This window comes from Lactuca saligna, chromosome 3 (assembly GCF_052625555.1).
Source record: "Lactuca saligna cultivar CGN05327 chromosome 3, ASM5262555v1, whole genome shotgun sequence".
NCBI lineage: Eukaryota > Viridiplantae > Streptophyta > Magnoliopsida > Asterales > Asteraceae > Lactuca > Lactuca saligna.
The window spans coordinates 101,948,311-101,968,192 of record NC_136419.1 but is presented as its reverse complement, the minus strand read 5'-3'; the positions used below and the strand labels follow the sequence as shown (position 1 = coordinate 101,968,192).

General features: G+C 39.8%; 1 protein-coding gene across 2 annotated transcripts; it reads left to right on the top strand.

The window, feature by feature from the left end:
• The first annotated feature begins 7,990 nt into the window (after positions 1 to 7,990).
• Positions 7,991 to 9,897, top strand: LOC145033868 (V-type proton ATPase 16 kDa proteolipid subunit-like). Of its 2 annotated transcripts, none has more exons than XM_078982363.1 (2): positions 7,991 to 8,175; positions 8,492 to 8,609. In XM_078982363.1, the coding sequence occupies exons 1-2, from the start codon at positions 7,991 to 7,993 to the stop codon at positions 8,607 to 8,609; spliced, it is 303 nt and encodes a 100-aa protein (XP_078838489.1). The 2 variants fall into 2 exon arrangements, 1 of the variants encoding a protein (XP_078838489.1); XR_013677755.1 differs by lacking the exon at positions 8,492 to 8,609 and adding an exon at positions 9,854 to 9,897 and having other exon boundaries at positions 8,057 to 8,175.
• Positions 9,898 to 19,882: the final 9,985 nt, after the last annotated feature.

The window sequence follows — 19,882 nt, the reverse complement described above, 5'->3', positions numbered from 1 at the left end:
ATGATATTAATCCTTAGAATAAGACCATGTATAGGCCTAAGCCCAATTTGGAAAATTAGGCTATGTGTTGGGCTTTGATTCCTAATTGACTTTGGGCGTGTGGATTGGGCCTTGGGCTTGAATGAGCCAAACTTGGGGTAATGTAGTAATTATCCAAATAATGTACTAATGGTTATGTGTTGGGACCTAATTATTAATTGGGTGATGTTTTGATCTTGACATATCAGGATTCTGTCATCCAGCAGCTGTGGTTGTGTCTTCGGGACTTCAGCAGTGTGAGGTGAGTTACCTTCCAGTAGCGGTGGGTTTACGACCACAATGCCGGCCCACCAGTAGGAGTTGTTGTTAGATGATTGTCTTTGTGATAATTGTCTATGTTTGCTACTACCTGTTATGTTTATGTGCTAGCATGATATGATGTTATGTGATAGTGGTAGTAGGGGTGAAATGGTCCCCAGTTACTGGTCGATAGGACCAAAGGGGTAGATTACTACCCAACAATGCTAGACAGATTATTATATATGTGATATGATATTATGTGGTAGTAGTAGGGGGTGAAATAGACCCCAATTACCGGTCGACAGAACCGAAGGGGTAGTCCAACACCCATATATGCTAGGTAGTAAATTATTTATGTGTTTATGGTATGCTTTTATGTGGTAGTGTTAGGTGGTGAAATAGTCCCCGGTTACTGGTTGAAAGATATCGAAAGGGTAGGTCGGGCACCCAGATATGCCTAACATGGGGTAGGTCGGGCACCCCAATATGCCTTACAGTGGGGTAGGTTGAGTACCTCGGTATGCTCAGCAGGGTAGGTCGGGCACCCAGATATGCCTGGAAATATGTGATTGTATGGTATGTGGTATGATGGGGGAACTTACTAAGCTTCGTGCTTACAGTTTTTAGTTTTGGTTTCAGGTACTTTGTTTTCAAGGAAAGGATTCGTCTCGATTGCAAAGCATCATACTATGTTTTCCTTACATGAGATCTTTGGGATTACACTCTGATAATGTTTTATATTGACATGTTTTGATTATTTACACATTGGCTTGGCCATGAGATATTAGTATGAATGTTTTTATATTGTTAGTTTTATATAATAACTTAATTAATATGAAATTTTTGGTCTTGAATTTGGGATGTTACAAGACTCTAAACCAGTCACCATTTCCAAAATACTTCAATCCATCCTTTACCAAAGTTCAAAGAGAAATAAAAGTCTTCCGAAGCTCCAATACAAACCAGTAATCCAATTTCCTAACCATATCATCGTGCATCTTGATTTGCACTATGCCACTTTCCATAATACTGCTCACCTAATCATCACTCATCATGACTAATCCATTCAAGTCTTTGAAGGATTCAAACCATTCATGATTGCATGTCATACGACAGGATGCTCTAGAGTCGAAGACCCAAGCATCAACAAAACTAGATATACATACTGTCAAAACATTTCCATCTTCCCCTTTATCAAAATTCACTTGAACCACAACAACATTGTTTTTTCTTGGTCCAACACTATTATTCCCTTTCTTCAGCAGTAGACAACCTCTTATGAAGTTCCCTTTTTCCATGCAGTTATAACATTTGATGTTATGTTTAGATTCGGAACTTGACTTCCCTTGGTTACCTGCACCTGTATATGATGTTCTTCTTCTACCTGTGAACAAACCGGAACTTGATATTTCTTCTCTAACTAAAATTTTTTCTTTTTAGTTCCTTGTACATCAGATAATCATATTGATCGTTGTCCTACAATACAAAATGGTATCAACGAAATTCTTATAAGAATTCGGTAGTGAACATAAGAGGATACATTCTTAATCTTCATCTTCAATCTTTACACTCACACCTTGTAATTCCGAGATAATCCTATTGAAGTTATCCATATGATCTTTCACTTAGGTTATTTCCGACATCTTAAGAGTAGACACATGTTGTTTTTGATACAGCCTATTGGTCAGAGAATTGTTCAGATACTTGCCACACAATTTATCCCAAAGCCCAGATGTACTCATTTGATCCATGACTTCTCTAAGTACTTCATTTTTCAAACTCAACAAGCGTTCTTGCCTAAATATCCACCTTTCTTTCAGCCGCCATGCCATTTGGCAGTTTTTTTCTCCTTCGAGTGTCATTGCACATCCTTATTGAACTAGAAGATCTTTCATCTTCACCTTCCATAAAGTTAAATCATTCGAACAATTGAACTTCTCTAAATAGAATTTGTGTGATGCCATCATCAATGAACAGAACACCAACCACAACTCTAATACCACTTTTTAGGAAGTAAAGCGGATAACTAGCAAAACCAAAAGCACAAAAGACATAATATTTATGTGGTTCAGTCAAAGTGACCTACGTCCACTAGGTAGAGGGAGTATTCTTATTTTTTAGTTTTGAAACAGAGGTTACAAGTACAATTCACTAGAGATTCATCCTACTTACTAAGTGTAATGCCCCGATTCTCAAGTATTGTTAATATGAGTTTTTGGATTAGGCCCTACTCGACAAGTTGGTTTACCTACTCGTCGAGTAACAGTAAGAAGGATCGCGGGTTAAGTGACCTACTCGGTGAGTCCATATTGGGACTTTGCGAGTAGGAGCTCTCAAGTGAAACCCTAATTCCCGGGGTTTGCCCCCGTATTTAAAGGGAACTTACCCTCCCTTGGACCTCCTTACAGTTCCAAAGAACCCTTGAGAGCCTTATTCGTCTGTGTGTGCGTTGTGTGTGTGTTGAAGGTTGAAAGAGAGTCCTTGGAGGGAGAAGACTTGGAGGACAAGGAGATTGAAGCAATTCGAGTGTGGGAATTAACACACATCTCAGATATCAACTTCAAAAGGTATCCAAACCGTTATTCTCCTTATAAATCTTCTTGATTGGGCGAGTTTAGGGTTTTTCATTGAATATCAAGTTGGTATGATGAGCTATGGGCTAGATCTGAAGTTATAACTTCAGATCTGGACTCTCTTTGGATTATAGAAGCATAAAGTTGCAGCTTTATTCGTGATTGAGGTCCCCTTTATGCATAAAGACCCCTCAATAGCTTAGATTTGCTATTTTGAGCCCTTAAAGCCATGGATGCACGTAAAGTTTGAAACTTTACGTGATAAGCATGCCCTAGAAGATTAGATCTGTGATTTGGAGTCGTTGCATGGCTCAAAATAGATATGTATGGGAAGAGGACTGAATGGACTCGATGAGTCGCAGGGTCGACTCGGTGAGTCGCATGAAGATGGCCATTGAACTCAGCGAGTTGGTTGAACAACTTAGCGAGTCCAATGAAGATTGTTATAAGACTCGACGAGTTAAAGAACAAATCAGCGAGTTGGAAGAGTTTTAGCCAAGAATACGTTCACAAGTACATCTATCGAGTCGCAGGGGGAACTCGACGGGTGGCCTTAGGGTCCGATCGGGATTTGAAGGAACTCGCCGAGTCACCTCGATGACTTGGCGAGTTTGATGGTGCTTTAAGGGACTCGGCGAGTAGCTGGGTGTACTCGGCGAGTTGAGGTCAACATGGACTGTTGACCTTGGCTGACGACTTTGACATCCATCAGGGGTTAACTATTGGGTTACGGAGTACCTTACAAGGATAAAGGCTTATGCATACATTGATCTATGGTTATAGGTGGTGTGGTCGGTGTCGAGTGATCCAAGAGTTGGAGTTTACCTTACGAGTCGACATCTGCGAGGTGAGTTATCCTCAATATATTGATAGGGTCTACGGCACCAAAGCCGGCCCTTAGTTGTTATTGTTATGGTATGCTACATGTGGTTATCACCTGTTAGATAGGAATCGGGGTGGACAGTATGGTATGCGCTTATGATCCACAGGGATTGGTATGTTAGTGACCTGCTAGGTCGGTAATCTAGTTACTAGAGAATTTTATGACTTATGATAAATGTGACAGATATGTTTGATGTTTATATATGCCTGTATATGATAGTATGCACACATGGTTACTTGCTTGCGGATGGGTTGAGGTGGTCCTGCTTTGTGCTTAAGGCCAATATACCCTATGAGCGGTCCGGGGAAACTATAGGCCTATGTGGTGGACCAGTCATGCTGAAGGCTCGGGATAGATTCAGACAGACCATAGGCCCGGTAGGGCGGTCCAGTCGGGCCAATGGCCTAGTATGAATGTTGATTGATTAATTGTTACTGTTATGGTATTGTCAGTGTGGCGTTGGTATTTTGGGGGTAGCTCACTAAACTCTCGGGCTTACAGTTTCCAGTTTACTATTTCAGGTACTTCAGGACATCAGGGAAAGGCAAATATGTGACTGTATCGCTCCTCATCCTTTTGTTCTGATTTTTGGGACACTCTGATGGGAAAATGATTTGAAAACATTTTGTAAACAATGCAATGTGGTTTTATTATGATTGAAAAAGTTTAAAATTTTTGTGAATTTTATGGATGTTACACTAAGGATATAAAGACACAAAATGACTTAGCATTCATCCCTATTTTTACTTGGGGGATCAGACCTAAAACCCTAATAGGCCATGTCCATTCGCCCATATGCTCATGTAAGGTGATAACCAGTCATATTCTTCCATACGACATCTTCTCGAACATTCATCCATGTCATACAACCCTTGAGCCTCAGTAACACACATGATAGAGCACCTTGAGCAATAGTTGTGCAACAAGAACACTAGTGACCCATCATCCATCATGGTGTTACAACATGTTATATTCCTTGAGCATCACAAACTTCTGAGCATCATAGAGGAATTCATAGCATACATGGTTCATTAGGGATATCATGAATCATCAAGAAACCAAGGTGGTACATCTTGCACGAAGATGACGTAACATGTACGATGTTACCCCATCTTGTGTATGGATGGTGTAACATCCTTCATGCTTGGCTCAACATTTCCTAAAGGTAGCACAATTTCTCCTTGATTGATTAACTTCTTCACTTGTCTCAACATCCTCGCTTTGCTCAACATCTTTGCTTGGCTCAACATCTTTACTTGGCTCAACATCTTCATGGCTTAACATCTTCATGGCATAACATGTTGGAACATGTTTCTCCAAGTTGATACAAAACAATCTAAATTACTCCAAGCCACTCCTAGTTGCTCCAAACCCCCTTTATGATGATCCATTGCTTTGGCACTTGATCCTTCCTTTGTCAAATGATCCTAAGCCATCTCAGATAAGTTGTTCCTTTGTTACATGCTCCATGAACCTCAAGTGCTCTAGTTAGTTCTAAGTGATCCAAATGCTCCATGAGAATGTTCCAAGTGTTCAAGTCACGTTTAACAGTATATGATGAACACTCATATACATAATTGGTGTTAATTACAATTAATATCATCAATTATATTAAGTCTTACTAAATTTGAACTTAATATTGAATTATTTGATTTTTTGTCTGCTTGATCATTAAATAAATTATCTCATTAAATTAAAGGATTAGCACTTTGAACATAATTCTTATCATAATAGGAAGCGATATGAAATGAAACTTAAATCCGTTACACTATCCATAAAATCATCCATAGATAATAGTTGAATCATATCTAAACGAAAGTATTCTTTAATCTTGCCTTACAAATCATTTTTCTACCTAAGTTTAAGGTACCTTTTGTTTATTGCTATTAATTAAGTCGTATGAACTTGAAAAATCTCAAAACAATCCCCTTATTTACTTTATTTAAAGACAAATTGCAAAAATGGTCCCTGTGGTATGCATTTTTTGGGGTTTTGGTCCAAACCTTGACTTTTTTGGATTGACGGTCCTTTTGAGCTACTTTGTTTGTGGTTTTGATCCCTCGTAAAATTAAAAAGACAAAAATACCCTTTTGATACATTTTCTATGTTTTTTCTATTTAATATAAAGTTTTATTAATAAAAATTATGGGACCTACCTCTCTCTCTCTCTCTCTCTCTCTCCAGACAAACAAACACACATAAACACACACTAGCCTTCATTCCTTCTGATATGTATCTTAATCCCTCATTTCACTCGTCTTCATTCTCAGTCGCCCCATTTCACTCCGATCTGGGTCTTTAATCTATTATTCCATGGATCAGTTAAAAGAAGGAGAGTCAAACCCAAACCCACATCAATGCAATCTGAAATGGTTAGGACTTAGAACCCTAAATACGAACAGGGGGTTTTCCCATTGTTGAGTCTGGATGAAAAAAAATCCATGAATAACATAGATGATGAACAAGTGTCATCAAATAAATACCAGCAGGTGCTTTTCTTTTTTGCTAAGGTAAATGGAAAAACGATGGGGTGAAACGACAGGGTGAAAAATGATGATGAACATGGGTCATCACAAAAAATACCAGCAAGTGCCGCCATTATCAACCCCCACTGCAACTTCATCCGTTCTTGAAGAACAAAGGAAACATTCCACTAAAACTTCATCCATTTGATTCTTTCTATACCAACTTATTTGTTGAAATACCTATCGAGGACATATACCCAAAATACACCCAAAAACTGTTCCAGAAAGAAGTATTTGGGATTGAAACAACTATTTAGAATATATAGATTCAACTCAAGAACACGATGAGCAAATCTCGAGTTTCCAGTTTTGGGTTTTCTTTATTTGTAGGTGTGTATGGGGAAGATGATGAGCAAAAAAAGTTTAGAACCGGATGCTATGAATTGGAGATTCAATTAAGAACCATAAATGAAATATTTGGGTGTGAGATGTATGGAGCGATTTGGGGGATTTGGGGGATTTGGGGGATTTGAATGAGTGAGATTTGGTAACAAGATTGTTGCAGCTTCCATTGTTGTAGCATTTTTTTAGGATGCCTCCATTGTAAAGTGAATTGTCGAGAGAGAGAGAGAGAGAGAGAGAGAGAGGTGGGATCGGTTTTATATTTAATAATAATAATAATTTTAAATAGTGAAAGAAAAATGAAAAGTAAATTCATTAAGGGTATAATAGTTTTTTTAGTTTGGATAGGTACCAAAACTGCATGTAAACTAGTGAAAAAGGACCACCAATCCAAAAAAGTCGAGCTTTGGACTAAAACCTAAAAAAATGCATACCACAAGGACCATTTTTGCAATTTTGTCTTATTTAAATTAGTTAACTTTAGTAGAGATTTTAGCATCTAATCATTCTATTCCCCTTATGCTCAACATCTTTCTTACCTGAACTATTCTATTGGTTGATTTGGTACACTACCTATTGCAATTTAGCTAGTTAAGATTTGTTTGATTTATAAATTAAAAATTAGTATATATATATATATATATATATATATATATATATATATATAGAGAGAGAGAGAGAGCTAGGTTCATGTATTTAAAGTAATTATTGTGTTATTGTATTCATAAAGATGGCCCAATCAAAACTTAAAATAAAAATAGATAATTAAATTAATAAATAAGGGTAAATAGGTAAATTGATAATTAGTTTCCACAAATAATATCCTATAATTATGGTAATTTGATATCAATCTCATATATTTATAGATGATAATTTTAGGGTTTCAATTTTTTCCAATTGACTTCTACCCAGAATCAAGATCAAAATCCCGATTTCTCAACATCAACACATCACTCATCAGCTTCGTGACATTCATCGTCCGTTGATACTCGATTGCCTGTCCGTCTTCACCGAATCACCGTGTCTGGTCGTCTTCACCGTCTCCGGTCATCTTCCTCATCTCCGTCTGCCGAGTGTCGAGTGCCGACTTGCTACTGCCTCCGATCAAGCCTCACCGACCCTCTTATCTTGATGAAAAAGCAAGCCTATGAAGCCCCTGCACCATGTCGATCTCGGCTACACCCATTTCGACCACAAACTGCCCTACCTAAGAACCCCTGCACAATGTAAAATGAGGTTACAAATCAGCGACTCTGATTTTGTTTATTTACATATTGCGGCTAGCAAGGGAGGCTATAAGTAGGCTTTTCGTGCTAACTCCTGCAATGTGGCAGCAATAGGCAAATGATGAAATTTCTCTCAGCTTGTCTTCTGGGCAGGCTATTGTTATGGCTGGAGTGTTGGGTATTTATGGTTTGATTATCTTTGTGATTATCAGTGCTGGAATTAACCCTAAGGCTAAATCCTATTACCTTTTCGATAGATATGCTCATCTTTCCTCTGGTCTTGCTTGTGGCCTTGCTGGTCTTTCTGCTGGTATGGCTATCGGAATCGTCGGTGATGTTGGTGTTAGGTAATTTCCTTCAATATCTCATTCTATACTTCTTTGTTATTGTTTTATTTTAATTACTTCAAACTTATATTTTCCACATTTCAGATTAGTATCCACATGACAATTTGTAAGATAACATGAACGTTTTATCATGAATCCATTAAAATTAATTCAATTTCTCATAAGTTTAAAGCTTTACCATACATACAGTTGACGTTCCAAGATTTTGATTTTTGTTCAAGTTCTTGTTTTCATACATTGCAGTTGCAACAAGACTACAACCCTTCATTCATCTCTAGTTTCTTGAAATCTTGGTAACTTGAATTTGTTTCTTCAGAGCCAATGCACAACAACCAAAACTATTTGTTGGGATGATCCTCATCCATATTTTTGCTGAAACTCTTGCCCTATATGGTTTCATTGTTGGCATCATTCTTTCTTCTCGTGCTGGTTAATCCAGAGCAGATTAGAAGGTATTCATTCTTTCCGATTTAACACTTCATTTATGTGGACAGTGTAGGATCTTGACAAGGTTGAATTCTGAAAAGGTATCAATTTTGTTTTTGTAGATGATTCCATGGTTGATATTTGTGAGATTCCAATTCTATCGGAATAGAATCACGAATTCCAATTTTCTTGGAATGCAAAATAGAGCCCAATTCTGTTGGAATCACAAAATTTGATGTTTGAAGAACGGACCACAAAATTGAAACGAACCACATTATTCTTTTAAAATGTATTAGTCGTTGTTAGATTTTGATGTTTTCTTTCCTGTTTTGAAAGTTTTTTTTTTTATTTTACTCTTAAACAATAAATGTAATTCTTAACAATTGTTACCCGAATTCTATAAGAAATAATGTATTTTTTGTTTTTATTCTACAATTGATTGTTCAAGAATTCATTATTCTACAAGAAGTTTTTAAATTCATGATCAAGAATTAGGTTCAAAAATATTTTTATTATTTATGGTTTGAGAATATTTTTATTTTTTGAATATACTCATAAACATATTCTGTCAGAATGTCCGAATTAAAAGAATTATAATTTATAAATCGGATTTCAAAAATTAATAGAATCTATGATCCCTTAAAAATGCAATTTTCCTTTATTAAATCTATATTAATTGACTAAATTACTCTTGTAATTAGATAAGATGATATTTTTCAATTATATTTAATTCAATAATATATAATAATCACTTTCTTAAAATAAGTAAATTTGATTGGCTCACATTTATGCATATAATAACACAGTAATTATTTTGAATAGAATAACCTAAGCATATATATATATATATATATATATATATATATATATATATATATATATATATATATATATATATATATATATATATATATAAGTTCAAGTAAAAATAGGAAATAGTGTGAGAACGTAAAAACAATATGTTTATGTTATTATTCTATAATGAATGTTCTATATGTGTATTGTTGAAGTAATTTTAATATATATATATATATATATATATATATTAACGTTTGATTATTCATATATTCATTAGAATGTTATGGTACTATTATAAATTTATGTATGTACATTTTTGTATTAAATTCTAATTTTAGTTTTAACATGTGACTATTTACTAATTCATTGTTCAATAATGACATAAAACAAGACTACAACCCATCATTCATATCTAGTTTCTTGAAATCTTGGTAACTTGAATTCGTTTCTTCAGAGCCAATGCACAACCAAAACTATTTGTTGGGATGATCCTCATCCTCATTTTTGCTGCAACTCTTGCCCTATATGGTTTCATTTTTGGTATCATTCTTTCTTCTCGTGCTGGTCAATCCACAGCAGATTCGAAGGTATTCATTCTTTCTGATTTAACACTTCATTTATGTGGACAGTGCAGAATTTTGACAATGTTGAATTCTGATAAGGTATTAAGTTTGTTTTTGTAGATGATTCAATGGTTAATATTTGTGAGATTCCAATTCTATTGGAATAGAATCACGAATTCCAATTCTGTTGGAATGCAAAACGGAAGCCCAATTCTGTTGGAATCACATAATTTGATGTTTGAAGAACGGACCACAAAATTGAAACGGACGACATTATTCTTTTAGAATGCATTAGTCGTTGTTAGATTTTGATGTTTTCTTTCCCTTTTTGAAAGTTTTTTTGTTTTATTCTTTAACAATAAATGTAATTATTAATAATTGTTACCTGAATTCTATAAGAAATAATATATTTTTTGTTTTTATTCTACAATTGACTGTTCAAGAATTTGTTATTCTACAAGAAGTTTTTAAATTCATGATCAAGAATTACGTTTAAGAATACTTTTATTATTTATGGTTTGAGAATATTTTTATTTTTTGAATATACTCATAAACATATTCTTTAAGAATGTCCGAATTAAAAGAATTACAATTCATAAAATTGGATTTTTAAAATTAATATAATCTATGATCCCTTAAACAAAATGCAATTTTCCTTTATTAAATCTATATTAATTGACTAAATTACCCTTGTAATTAATTAAGATGATATTTTACAATTATATTTATTTCAATAATATATATTAATCACTTTCTTAAAATAAGTAAATTTGATTAGCCCACATTTATGCATATAATAACATAATAATTATTTTGAATATAATAACCTAAGCCTATATATATATATATATATATATATATATATATATATATATATATATATATATATATATATATATATATGTGTGTGTGTGTGTGTGTGTGTGTGTGTGTGTAACAGCTGGATTTCCAGGTATCTTTTATGTTTATGATTTTGGTGTTCTGAGAGGGGACTCGGCGAGTTGGAGCTTAGACTCGCCGAGTAGGATCGCGGATCTGGTAGCGGGATCGCGCCTGGACTCGGCGAGTCCGCGCTGTGTAATGAAACCCTAATTTCTCGGGTTTGGGACCTATTTAAAGAGCCTTATGGTCGTCATTTGTGCTCACCAGTCCCTTGAGTGAAACTCTAATCGAGTGTGAGCGTTTGGAGCAAAGTAGGAGGCCATTATTGATCTTGGAGGTGTCATTTTTGCAAGGAAAGGGAGAACCAGCTAAGGGAAAGCAAGTGGAGCCATTTTCTGAGAGTTTGGAGTCCAGAGAATCACTATTGTGGTAATAATTTCGAGCTATCCTTTTCCATGATGATGTTTATTTTGATTTAGGGTTTGTTGAACCCTCTTGTGGCTAGATCTAGTGCTCCCTTGGTCCCTGAAGTGATTTAAAACATAGATCTGGACCCTTGGAGGTCCAGAGTGTCCCTTTGCCCAAGCTTTTTGGGAATCAATGGAGGTTTTGGATTGGAATCCTTATGCTTTAGGTCAAAATGCTATTTATGAGCCATGGGGTGTGTTATGGACACCAAGCTAGGGGCTTTACGTGGTGAATCAGTCTAGGATGGCCAGATCTATAAATTGTGGAAGCAGATCTGACCTTAGAAGCAAGTTGGAGTGGTTGCATGGCATGGACTCGCCGAGTCCGATGAACAGACTCGGCGAGTAGTTTGAAGATTGCCTTGAGTTCGCTCAGTGAGTGGTCCAGTCGAGTCATAGGTTGACTCAGTGAGTCAGGGTGATTACTCGACGTGTAGGAAGGGAATTCTAGAGAGTTGGTGAAAACGTCTAGACTCGCTGAGTAGCCATAGCGCACTAGCCGAGTCCGGTCAAAGTTGACCATTGACCGTTGACCGGAGTTGACCTGTGCTGACTTCTTAGGGATAGTCAACCTTAGAGATATAAAGTGTTAATCAGAGATATATGATGTTATAGGAGGATTAGAGCTCGGAGGATCGAGTACGAGGGATTTCCAGGATTCGTGAGATACCGAGATACGCGAGGTGAGTCTTCTCACTATACTTTACCTTTAGTAGGTAACCAGAGTTATGTGATAGAGTATTTGTATCCTATGTATGTTATGTGTTGTACTGCATTATTTCTATGTGATTTATGTGGTGCATGTTTATCAGAGTTAGAACCTGAGGGTTCACAGAGTTTGGGTGCACGGACCCACAGAGTTATAGCCTCGAGTGGCTAATATGTGTTATATATGGTATTTTGGGGAACTCACTAAGCTTTGTGCTTACATTGTTTGATGTTATTGTTTCAGGTACTAGTGACGACCGCGGGAAGGCGCCGGCTTGATCCGTACACACACACGGAGTTTATACATTTGTGATCTTGGGATTTTGTATTGACTTGATTTGGATAATTAATATGGTTGTTTTATGAATATTAATTGAATTATGTTTTACGAAAATTTGAAAAATTTGTTTTGAAATTCACGGTGTTACAATTTGGTATCAGAGCCTTGGTTTGAGGGATTCGGGTACACCTTCGGGAGTATTTGAACTCAAACTGAGGATTTGGAAAGATATTTTCAAAAGAAAACTTAACTTTTCTAAGAGTAAAAGATTTTCTTGAAAAAGAAACAAATTCAAGGAAGAAACGTGTGTACGATCAGTCAGCGCCCGAATGGTAAATTCCCAAAATACCTTTATATTATGTAATATTGATATTGATATGATGTATCTGCATGCTAGAGTAGGCTAGGTATTGCTATTAGGACTAGAGTGGTCTCATTTTCTGATGCCTTAGCCTAGGGAGAGGTGAGTTGCTATGAGATGCCTGAGAGTGAGTAGGTAACAGCGAGGGGCTTATGAGAGATCTAATAGAGAGTGGTCTACACATGATAGAGTACTTGGGATTTGGGATCCAAAGAGGAAGATTTGGGGTGTGTACTGAGACAGTGTGGACAGTAGTATCGGGCCCGTACTGCTGAGAGCACCGGGGCGGTGCACGGTCCAAATAAGAATCTTTGGAATACCAAGAATCAAGGAGGGATGGATTGTCGAGTGTGAGTATGCTTGAGTGGATTCTAATTTATCATATGTTATATTTCAGAGGTTGATCATGGTGAGGACACGTCGTATGCCGGAGGGTGTCGGGGCTAGTGATGAGGAGATCCGGCAGATCATTCATGAGGAGGTGGCTGCGGTCATCAGAGCAGAGATACCAGAGATGTTCGGGTCTATTAAGACTGCACTGATTGAGACGTTTGACGAGCGTTATGCCGCTCTTTCTGAGGCTGCAGTTGCAGCGGCTACCGTAGCGATCGCTGCGGCGAGACCCTAGGGAAGTGATGCGTTGCTGTTTTGGGAGTTCAGCAACACCAAACCACCAGAGTTTGATGGGACACAGGATCCGGTGGCAGCTATGAGGTGGATATCTGATATAGAGGGGTGCTTCTTCACTTGCTCATCTCCTGAGCATCTGAAGGTTCGGTTCGCGCTGAACCAGCTTCGCTCGGGAGCGAAGGACTGGTGGAAGTTTGTGACGGCGCATTATACACCTGCTGAGCTTTCGGCGGTGACCTGGGAGAGGTTCACTACCATGTACCGGGATGAGTATGTTCCCCAGGTGGAGAGGGAGCGTTTGGCACATGAGTTTCTGACCCTCAAGCAGGGTACTGAGTCAGTTACAACGATCACGAGGATGTTCCATGAGAGGGTGATGTTTTGCCCTGAGCACATGTCCACTGAGCAGGCACGTATGAGCCGCTACTTGAGCATTTTGAGACGGGATATTCGGGAGTTCGCCGCGAACTCCCCGTACCGGACATTTGCTGAGCTTCAGGAAAATGCCCGGAAGAGGGAGATTGAGCTTGAGACTCAGGCCAGGGAGGAGGCGGAGTCTCAGGGGAGGGATCGGCGACTGGCACAGTCTCAACCGGCAGCCAAGCGGGCCAAGCCCGCTGATCCCAAACCAGGGAGTCAGAAGGGCCGCACTTGCGGGAAGTGCGACAAGGGTCATGATGGAGTCTGTCGAGCGGGATCTTGCTACAAATGTGGCAAGGAGGGGCATATGGCCAAGGACTGCCCCAAGGGGTTTGCATTGTGTTTTCACTGCAACCAGACCGGACACCGGAAGGCGGAGTGTCAGAAGTTTCGCGGAGCATCTCAGGGATCTGCTCCTGCCGCCATCAGAGCTACAGAGAGTCGGCCTGTGAAGGTCGAGGCGTCGAGAGCTCGAGGGAGAGCCTTTCAGCTGACTGCGGAGGAGGTCCGCACCGCACCCGATGTTGTGGCTGGTACGTTTCCTTCCATGTATTTATTTTGATGTTGAGATATTATGCTTATATTATGTTATGCGCAGGTACCTTCCTTGTGAACTCTATACCTACTTTAGTGTTATTTGACTCGGGTGCGAGTCGGTCTTTTATATCTTTGGCCTTTAGTTAGCATATCAGTGTTAGTCATAAGGCATTGAGTCGGCCTCTGAGGGTTTCCATAGCTGCCGATAAAGTGATTTGTGCCATGGAGGTTCTCTGGGGATGTGTGTTAGAGATTTTTGGGGTTGAGTTTCCGATTGATCTGATTCCTATTGCGATGGGTGATGTCTGTGTCATTGTGGGCATGGACTGGTTGAGCCGATTCGGCGCGGTTATTGACTGTGAGCGTCAGCTAGTGACCATACGAGACCCTAGTGGGGGAGTTCTTTCAGTGTACGGCGAGGGTACATGTTCCGGATCAGCCTTTTGTTCGGCCGCTAGGGCGAGGCAATGTCTACAGCAGGGCTGTAAGGGTTCTGTGGCATATGTGATGGATACACGGGTGGCTTCCGAGAGACCGAGTTCAGTGGAGGAGGTTTCGGTGGTGCGTGAGTTTCTAGATGTTTTTCCCGAGGAGTTACCGGGTGTGCCTCCCATGAGGCAAGTAGAGTTCAGTATTGATTTGGTTCCGGGGGCCGCGCCTATCGCTAAGGTGCCTTATCGTCTTGCACCTCCAGAGATGCAAGAGTTATCCTCGCAGCTTCAGGAGCTGCTGGGGAAGGGGTTTATTCGACCGAGTAGCTCGCCATGGGGAGCGCCCATTCTGTTTGTAAAGAAGAAGGACGGTTCACATCGAATGTGTATTGATTACCGAGAATTAAACAAGCTGACGGTCAAGAACTGTTACCCGTTGCCGAGGATCAACGATTTATTCGATCGGTTACAGGGAGCATCTTGGTTCTCCAAGATCGATTTGAGGTCGGGCTATCATCAGGTGAGAGTGCGGGAAGAGGACGTCCAGAAGACAGCGTTCAGAATGCGATATGGGCATTATGAGTTTGTGGTGATACCTTTTGGGTTCACCAATGCCCCGGCTGTGTTCATGGATCTCATGAACAGGGTATGCAGGCCGATGTTAGATCGGTCGGTGATTGTATTTATCGATGATATTTTGGTATATTCGAGATCTAGAGAGCAGCATGAGGAGCATTTGAAGGAAGTCCTTGGGTTTTTGAGATCGGAGAAACTTTATGCAAAGTTTTCCAAGTGTGATTTCTGGTTGCGGGAGGTCCAGTTTCTAGGACATCTTGTTAATCAGGAAGGGATATTGGTCGATCCGGCCAAGTTTGAGGCGGTGATGAGTTGGGAGGTGCCGAAGTCACCCTCTGAGATCAGGAGCTTCCTTGGGTTGGCAGGGTATTATCGGAGATTTATCAAGGATTTCTCCAAGATCGCAGTGCCACTCACCCGATTGACCCGAAAGGGTGTAGCATTTTCATGGGGTCCCGAGCAGCAGACCTCCTTTGAGACGCTTCGCCAAAGGTTGTGCGAAGCCCTGGTATTAGCTCTTCCGGAAGGGATGGAAGATTTTGTAGTATTTTGTGATGCATCGATTTTAGGGTTGGGTACGGTACTGATGCAGAAAGGGCATGTGATAGCATATGCATCGAGGCAGTCGAAGCCTCATGAGACGAGATAACCCACACACGATCTAGAGTTGGGGGCAGTAGTGTTCGCCCTCAAGATTTGGCGTCACTACTTGTATGGGGTTCGTTGTACGATATACACGGACCATAAGAGTTTGAAGTACTTAATGGATCAGACCAACCTAAATATGCGGCAGAGGAGGTGGTTGGATGTGGTCAAGGATTATGGTTGTGAGATCCTGTACCACCCAGGCAAGGCTAATGTGGTAGCTGATGCGTTGAGCCGCAGGGCGGAGAGTACTCCACTGCGAGATGTATGTATGAGATTGACCGTGAGATGCAGAAGAGGGAACGGGTCGTTGGTTTGGTTTTAGAGTTCGTTTCGGATGGTCGAGGGCTTATGACTTTTCAGGGTCGGATTTAGGTACCGTTTGTGGGCGGTACGCGTACTACTTTGATGGAGGAAACGCATCGATCGAAATTTTCGATCCACCCCGGGGCTACGAAAATGTATTTGGATTTGAGGAAAGAGTATTGGTGGCCCTGTATGAAGAGGGACATCGCATGGTTTGTCGAGAGGTGTTTGACCTGAAGAAGGGTTAAGGCCGAGCACCAGAGACTGCATGGCAAGTTGCAGCCATTGGAGGTTCCTGAGTGGAAGTGGGAACAGATCACTATGGATTTCATCACCAAATTGCCGAGGACTGCCAGAGGAGTTGATGCAATTTGGGTGATTGTGGATAGGTTGACGAAGAGCGCTCACTTCCTTGCCATCAGTGAGAGTTCTTCGGCAGAGAAGTTGGCGGAGGTTTATGTGAGAGAAGTGGTATCTCGGCATGGGGTGCCGATCTCGATTGTTTCAGACCATGATGTGTGTTTCACTTCTAGATTCTGGAAGAAATTTCATGAGGAGTTGGGTACTAGATTTTATTTTAGTACCGCATATCATCCCCAGACAGACGGCTAGAGTGAGCGGACGATTCAGACGCTTGAAGACATGCTTCGAGCATGTGTGTTGGATTTCTGGGGTAGCTGGGATGCGTATTTACCCTTGGCAGAGTTTTCCTACAGTAACAGCCATCATTCGAGCATTGGTATGCCGCCCTTTGAGCTGTTGTATGGTAGGAGGTGTCGGACCCCCATTTGTTGGGGAGAGGTTGGGCAGAGAGTGATGGGCAGTACAGAGATCGTGATTCAGACGACAGAGCAGATACAACAGGTCAGACAGAGGTTATTGACCGCCCAGAGCCGACAGAAGAGTTATGCAGACAGACGCCGGTCCGAGCTTGAGTTTCAGGTCGGCGACTTCGTTCTCTTGAAGGTTTCTCCTTGGAAAGGAGTGATTCGATTCAGGAAGAGGGGCAAGTTGGGGCCCCGGTATATTGGACCATTTCGTGTGATTACGAGGGTAGGATGGGTAGCCTATCGTTTGGAGTTGCCAGCAGAGTTGGGGCAGATCCACGACACTTTTCATGTGTCGCAGTTGAGAAAGTGTATAACTGATGAATCGGCAGTGGTTCTGTTAGAGGATATTCAGGTGGATGCAAGCCTGAATTATACCGAGAGACCAGTGGCCATCAGAGATCGGAAGATCAAGGTTGTGAGGAATAAGGAGGTACCTCTGGTGTTGGTTTAGTGGCAACACCGGAGGGGATCGGAGATGACCTGGGAGCCAGAGCGTATGATGCAGGAGCAGCATCCGGAGCTATTTCCAGAGCGAGACTTCGAGGGCAAAGTCTAGTTCTAGTGGGGGAGAGTTGTAACAGCCAGATTTCCAGGTATCTTTTATGTTTATGATTTTGGTGTTCTGAGAGGGGACTCGGCGAGTTGGAGCTCAGACTCGCCGAGTAGGATCGCGGATCTGGTCGCGGGATCGCGCTTGGACTCGGCGAGTCCAGGATATGGACTCGGCGAGTCCGCGCTGTGTAATGAAACCCTAATTTCTCGGGTTTGGGACCTATTTAAAGGGCCTTATGGTCGTTATTTGTGCTCACCAGTCCCTTGAGTGAAACCCTAATCGAGTGTTAGCGTTTGGAGCAAAGTAGGAGGCCATTATTGATCTTGGAGGTGTCATTTTTGCAAGGAAATGGAGAACCAGCTTAGGGAAAGCAAGTGGAGCCATTTTTTGAGAGTTTGAAGTCCAGAGCATCACTATTGTGGTAATAATTTCGAGCTATCCTTTTCCATGATGATGTTTTATTTTGATTGAGGGTTTGTTGAACCCTCTTGTGGCTAGATCTAGTGCTCCCTTGGTCCCTTAAGTGATTTAAACCATAGATCTGGACCCTTGGAGGTCCAGAGTGTCCCTTTGCCCAAGCTTTTTGGGAATAAATGGAGGTTTTGGATTGGAATCCTTATGCCTTAGGTCAAAATGCTATTTATGAGCCATGGGGTGTGTTGTGGACACCAAGCTAGGGGCGTTACGTGATGAATCAGTCTAGGAAGGCTAGATCTATAAATTGTGGAAGCAGATCTGACCTTAGAAGCAAGTTGGAGTGGTTGCATGGCATGGACTCGCCGATTCCGATGAACACACTAGGCGAGTAGTTTGAAGATTGCCTTGAGTTCGCTCAGTGAGTGGTCCAGTCGAGTCATAGGTTGACTCAGTGAGTCAGGGTGAGTTAGAAAGGGTCGACAGGTGGACGGAATCGAACTGGGACTCGCCGAGTTGTTCTTGTGACTCGGCGAGTTAAGTCGGGGTGGCCCCGCGATTCTTCCAGGTGGAACTCGTCGAGTCAGGGGGAGTAATCGACGTGTAGGAAGGGAATTCTAGAGAGTTGGTGAAAACGTCTAGACTCGCCGAGTCGCCATAGCGCACTCGCTGAGTCCGGTCAAAGTTGACCATTGACCGTTGACCGTTGACCAGAGTTGACCTGTGTTGACTTCTTAGGAATAGTCAACCTTAGATATATAAAGTGTTAATCAGAGATATATAATGTTATAGGAGGATTAGAGCTCGGAGGATCGAGCACGAGGGATTTCCAGGATCCGTGAGATACCGAGATACGCGAGGTGAGTCTTCTCACTATACTTTACCTTGAGTAGGTAACCAGAGTTATGTGATAGAGTATTTGTATGCTATGTATGTTATGTGTTGTACTGCATTATTTCTATGTGATTTATGTGGTGCATGTTTATCAGAGTTAGAACCTGAGGGTTCACAGAGTTTGGGTGCACGGACCCATAAAGTTATAGCCTCGAGTGGCTAATATGTGTTATATATGGTATCTTGGGGAACTCACTAAGTTTTGTGCTTACAGTGTTTGATGTTATTGTTTCAGGTACTAGTGACGACCGCGGAAAGGCGCCGGCTTGATCCGTACACACACACGGAGTTTATACATTTGTGATCTTGGGATTTTGTATTGACTTGAGTTGGATAATTAATATGGTTGTTTTATGAATATTAATTGAATTATGTTTTACAAAAATTTAAAAAATTTGTTTTGAAATTCACAGTGTTACAATATATATATATATATATATATATATATATATATATATATATATATATATATATATATATATATATATATATATATAAAAGTTCAAATAAAAACAGGAAATAGTTTGAGAACGTAAAAACAATATGTCTATATTATTATTGTATAATGAATGTTGTATATGTGTATTGTTGAAGTAATTTGCATATAAATATTAACGTTTAATTATTCATATATTCATTAGAATGTTATTGTAGTATTATAAATTTATGTATGTGCATTTTTGTAGTAAATTCTAATTTTAGTTTTAACATGTGACTATTTACTAATTCATTGTTGAATAATGACATAAAGTTGTGGATAAAAAATTAATTGCAAAATAATAACATAAAAATAATGCTTTTACGTTCTCATACTATTTGTTGTTTTTATTTGAACTATCCCCTATATATATATATATATATATATATATATATATATATATATATATATATATATATATATATATATATATATATATATATATATGACATAAAGTTGTGGATAAAAAATTAATTACAGAATAATAACATAAAAATAATGATTTTAC

Bases quoted from the DNA above. Each gene is read 5' to 3' on its own strand.
- LOC145033868 (XM_078982363.1), top strand. From the start codon at position 7,991: ATGGCTGGAGTGTTGGGTATTTATGGTTTGATTATCTTTGTGATTATC. The intron at 8,176-8,491 runs GTAATTTCCTTC...TTGTTTCTTCAG, and splicing joins GTCGGTGATGTTGGTGTTAG to AGCCAATGCACAACAACCAA.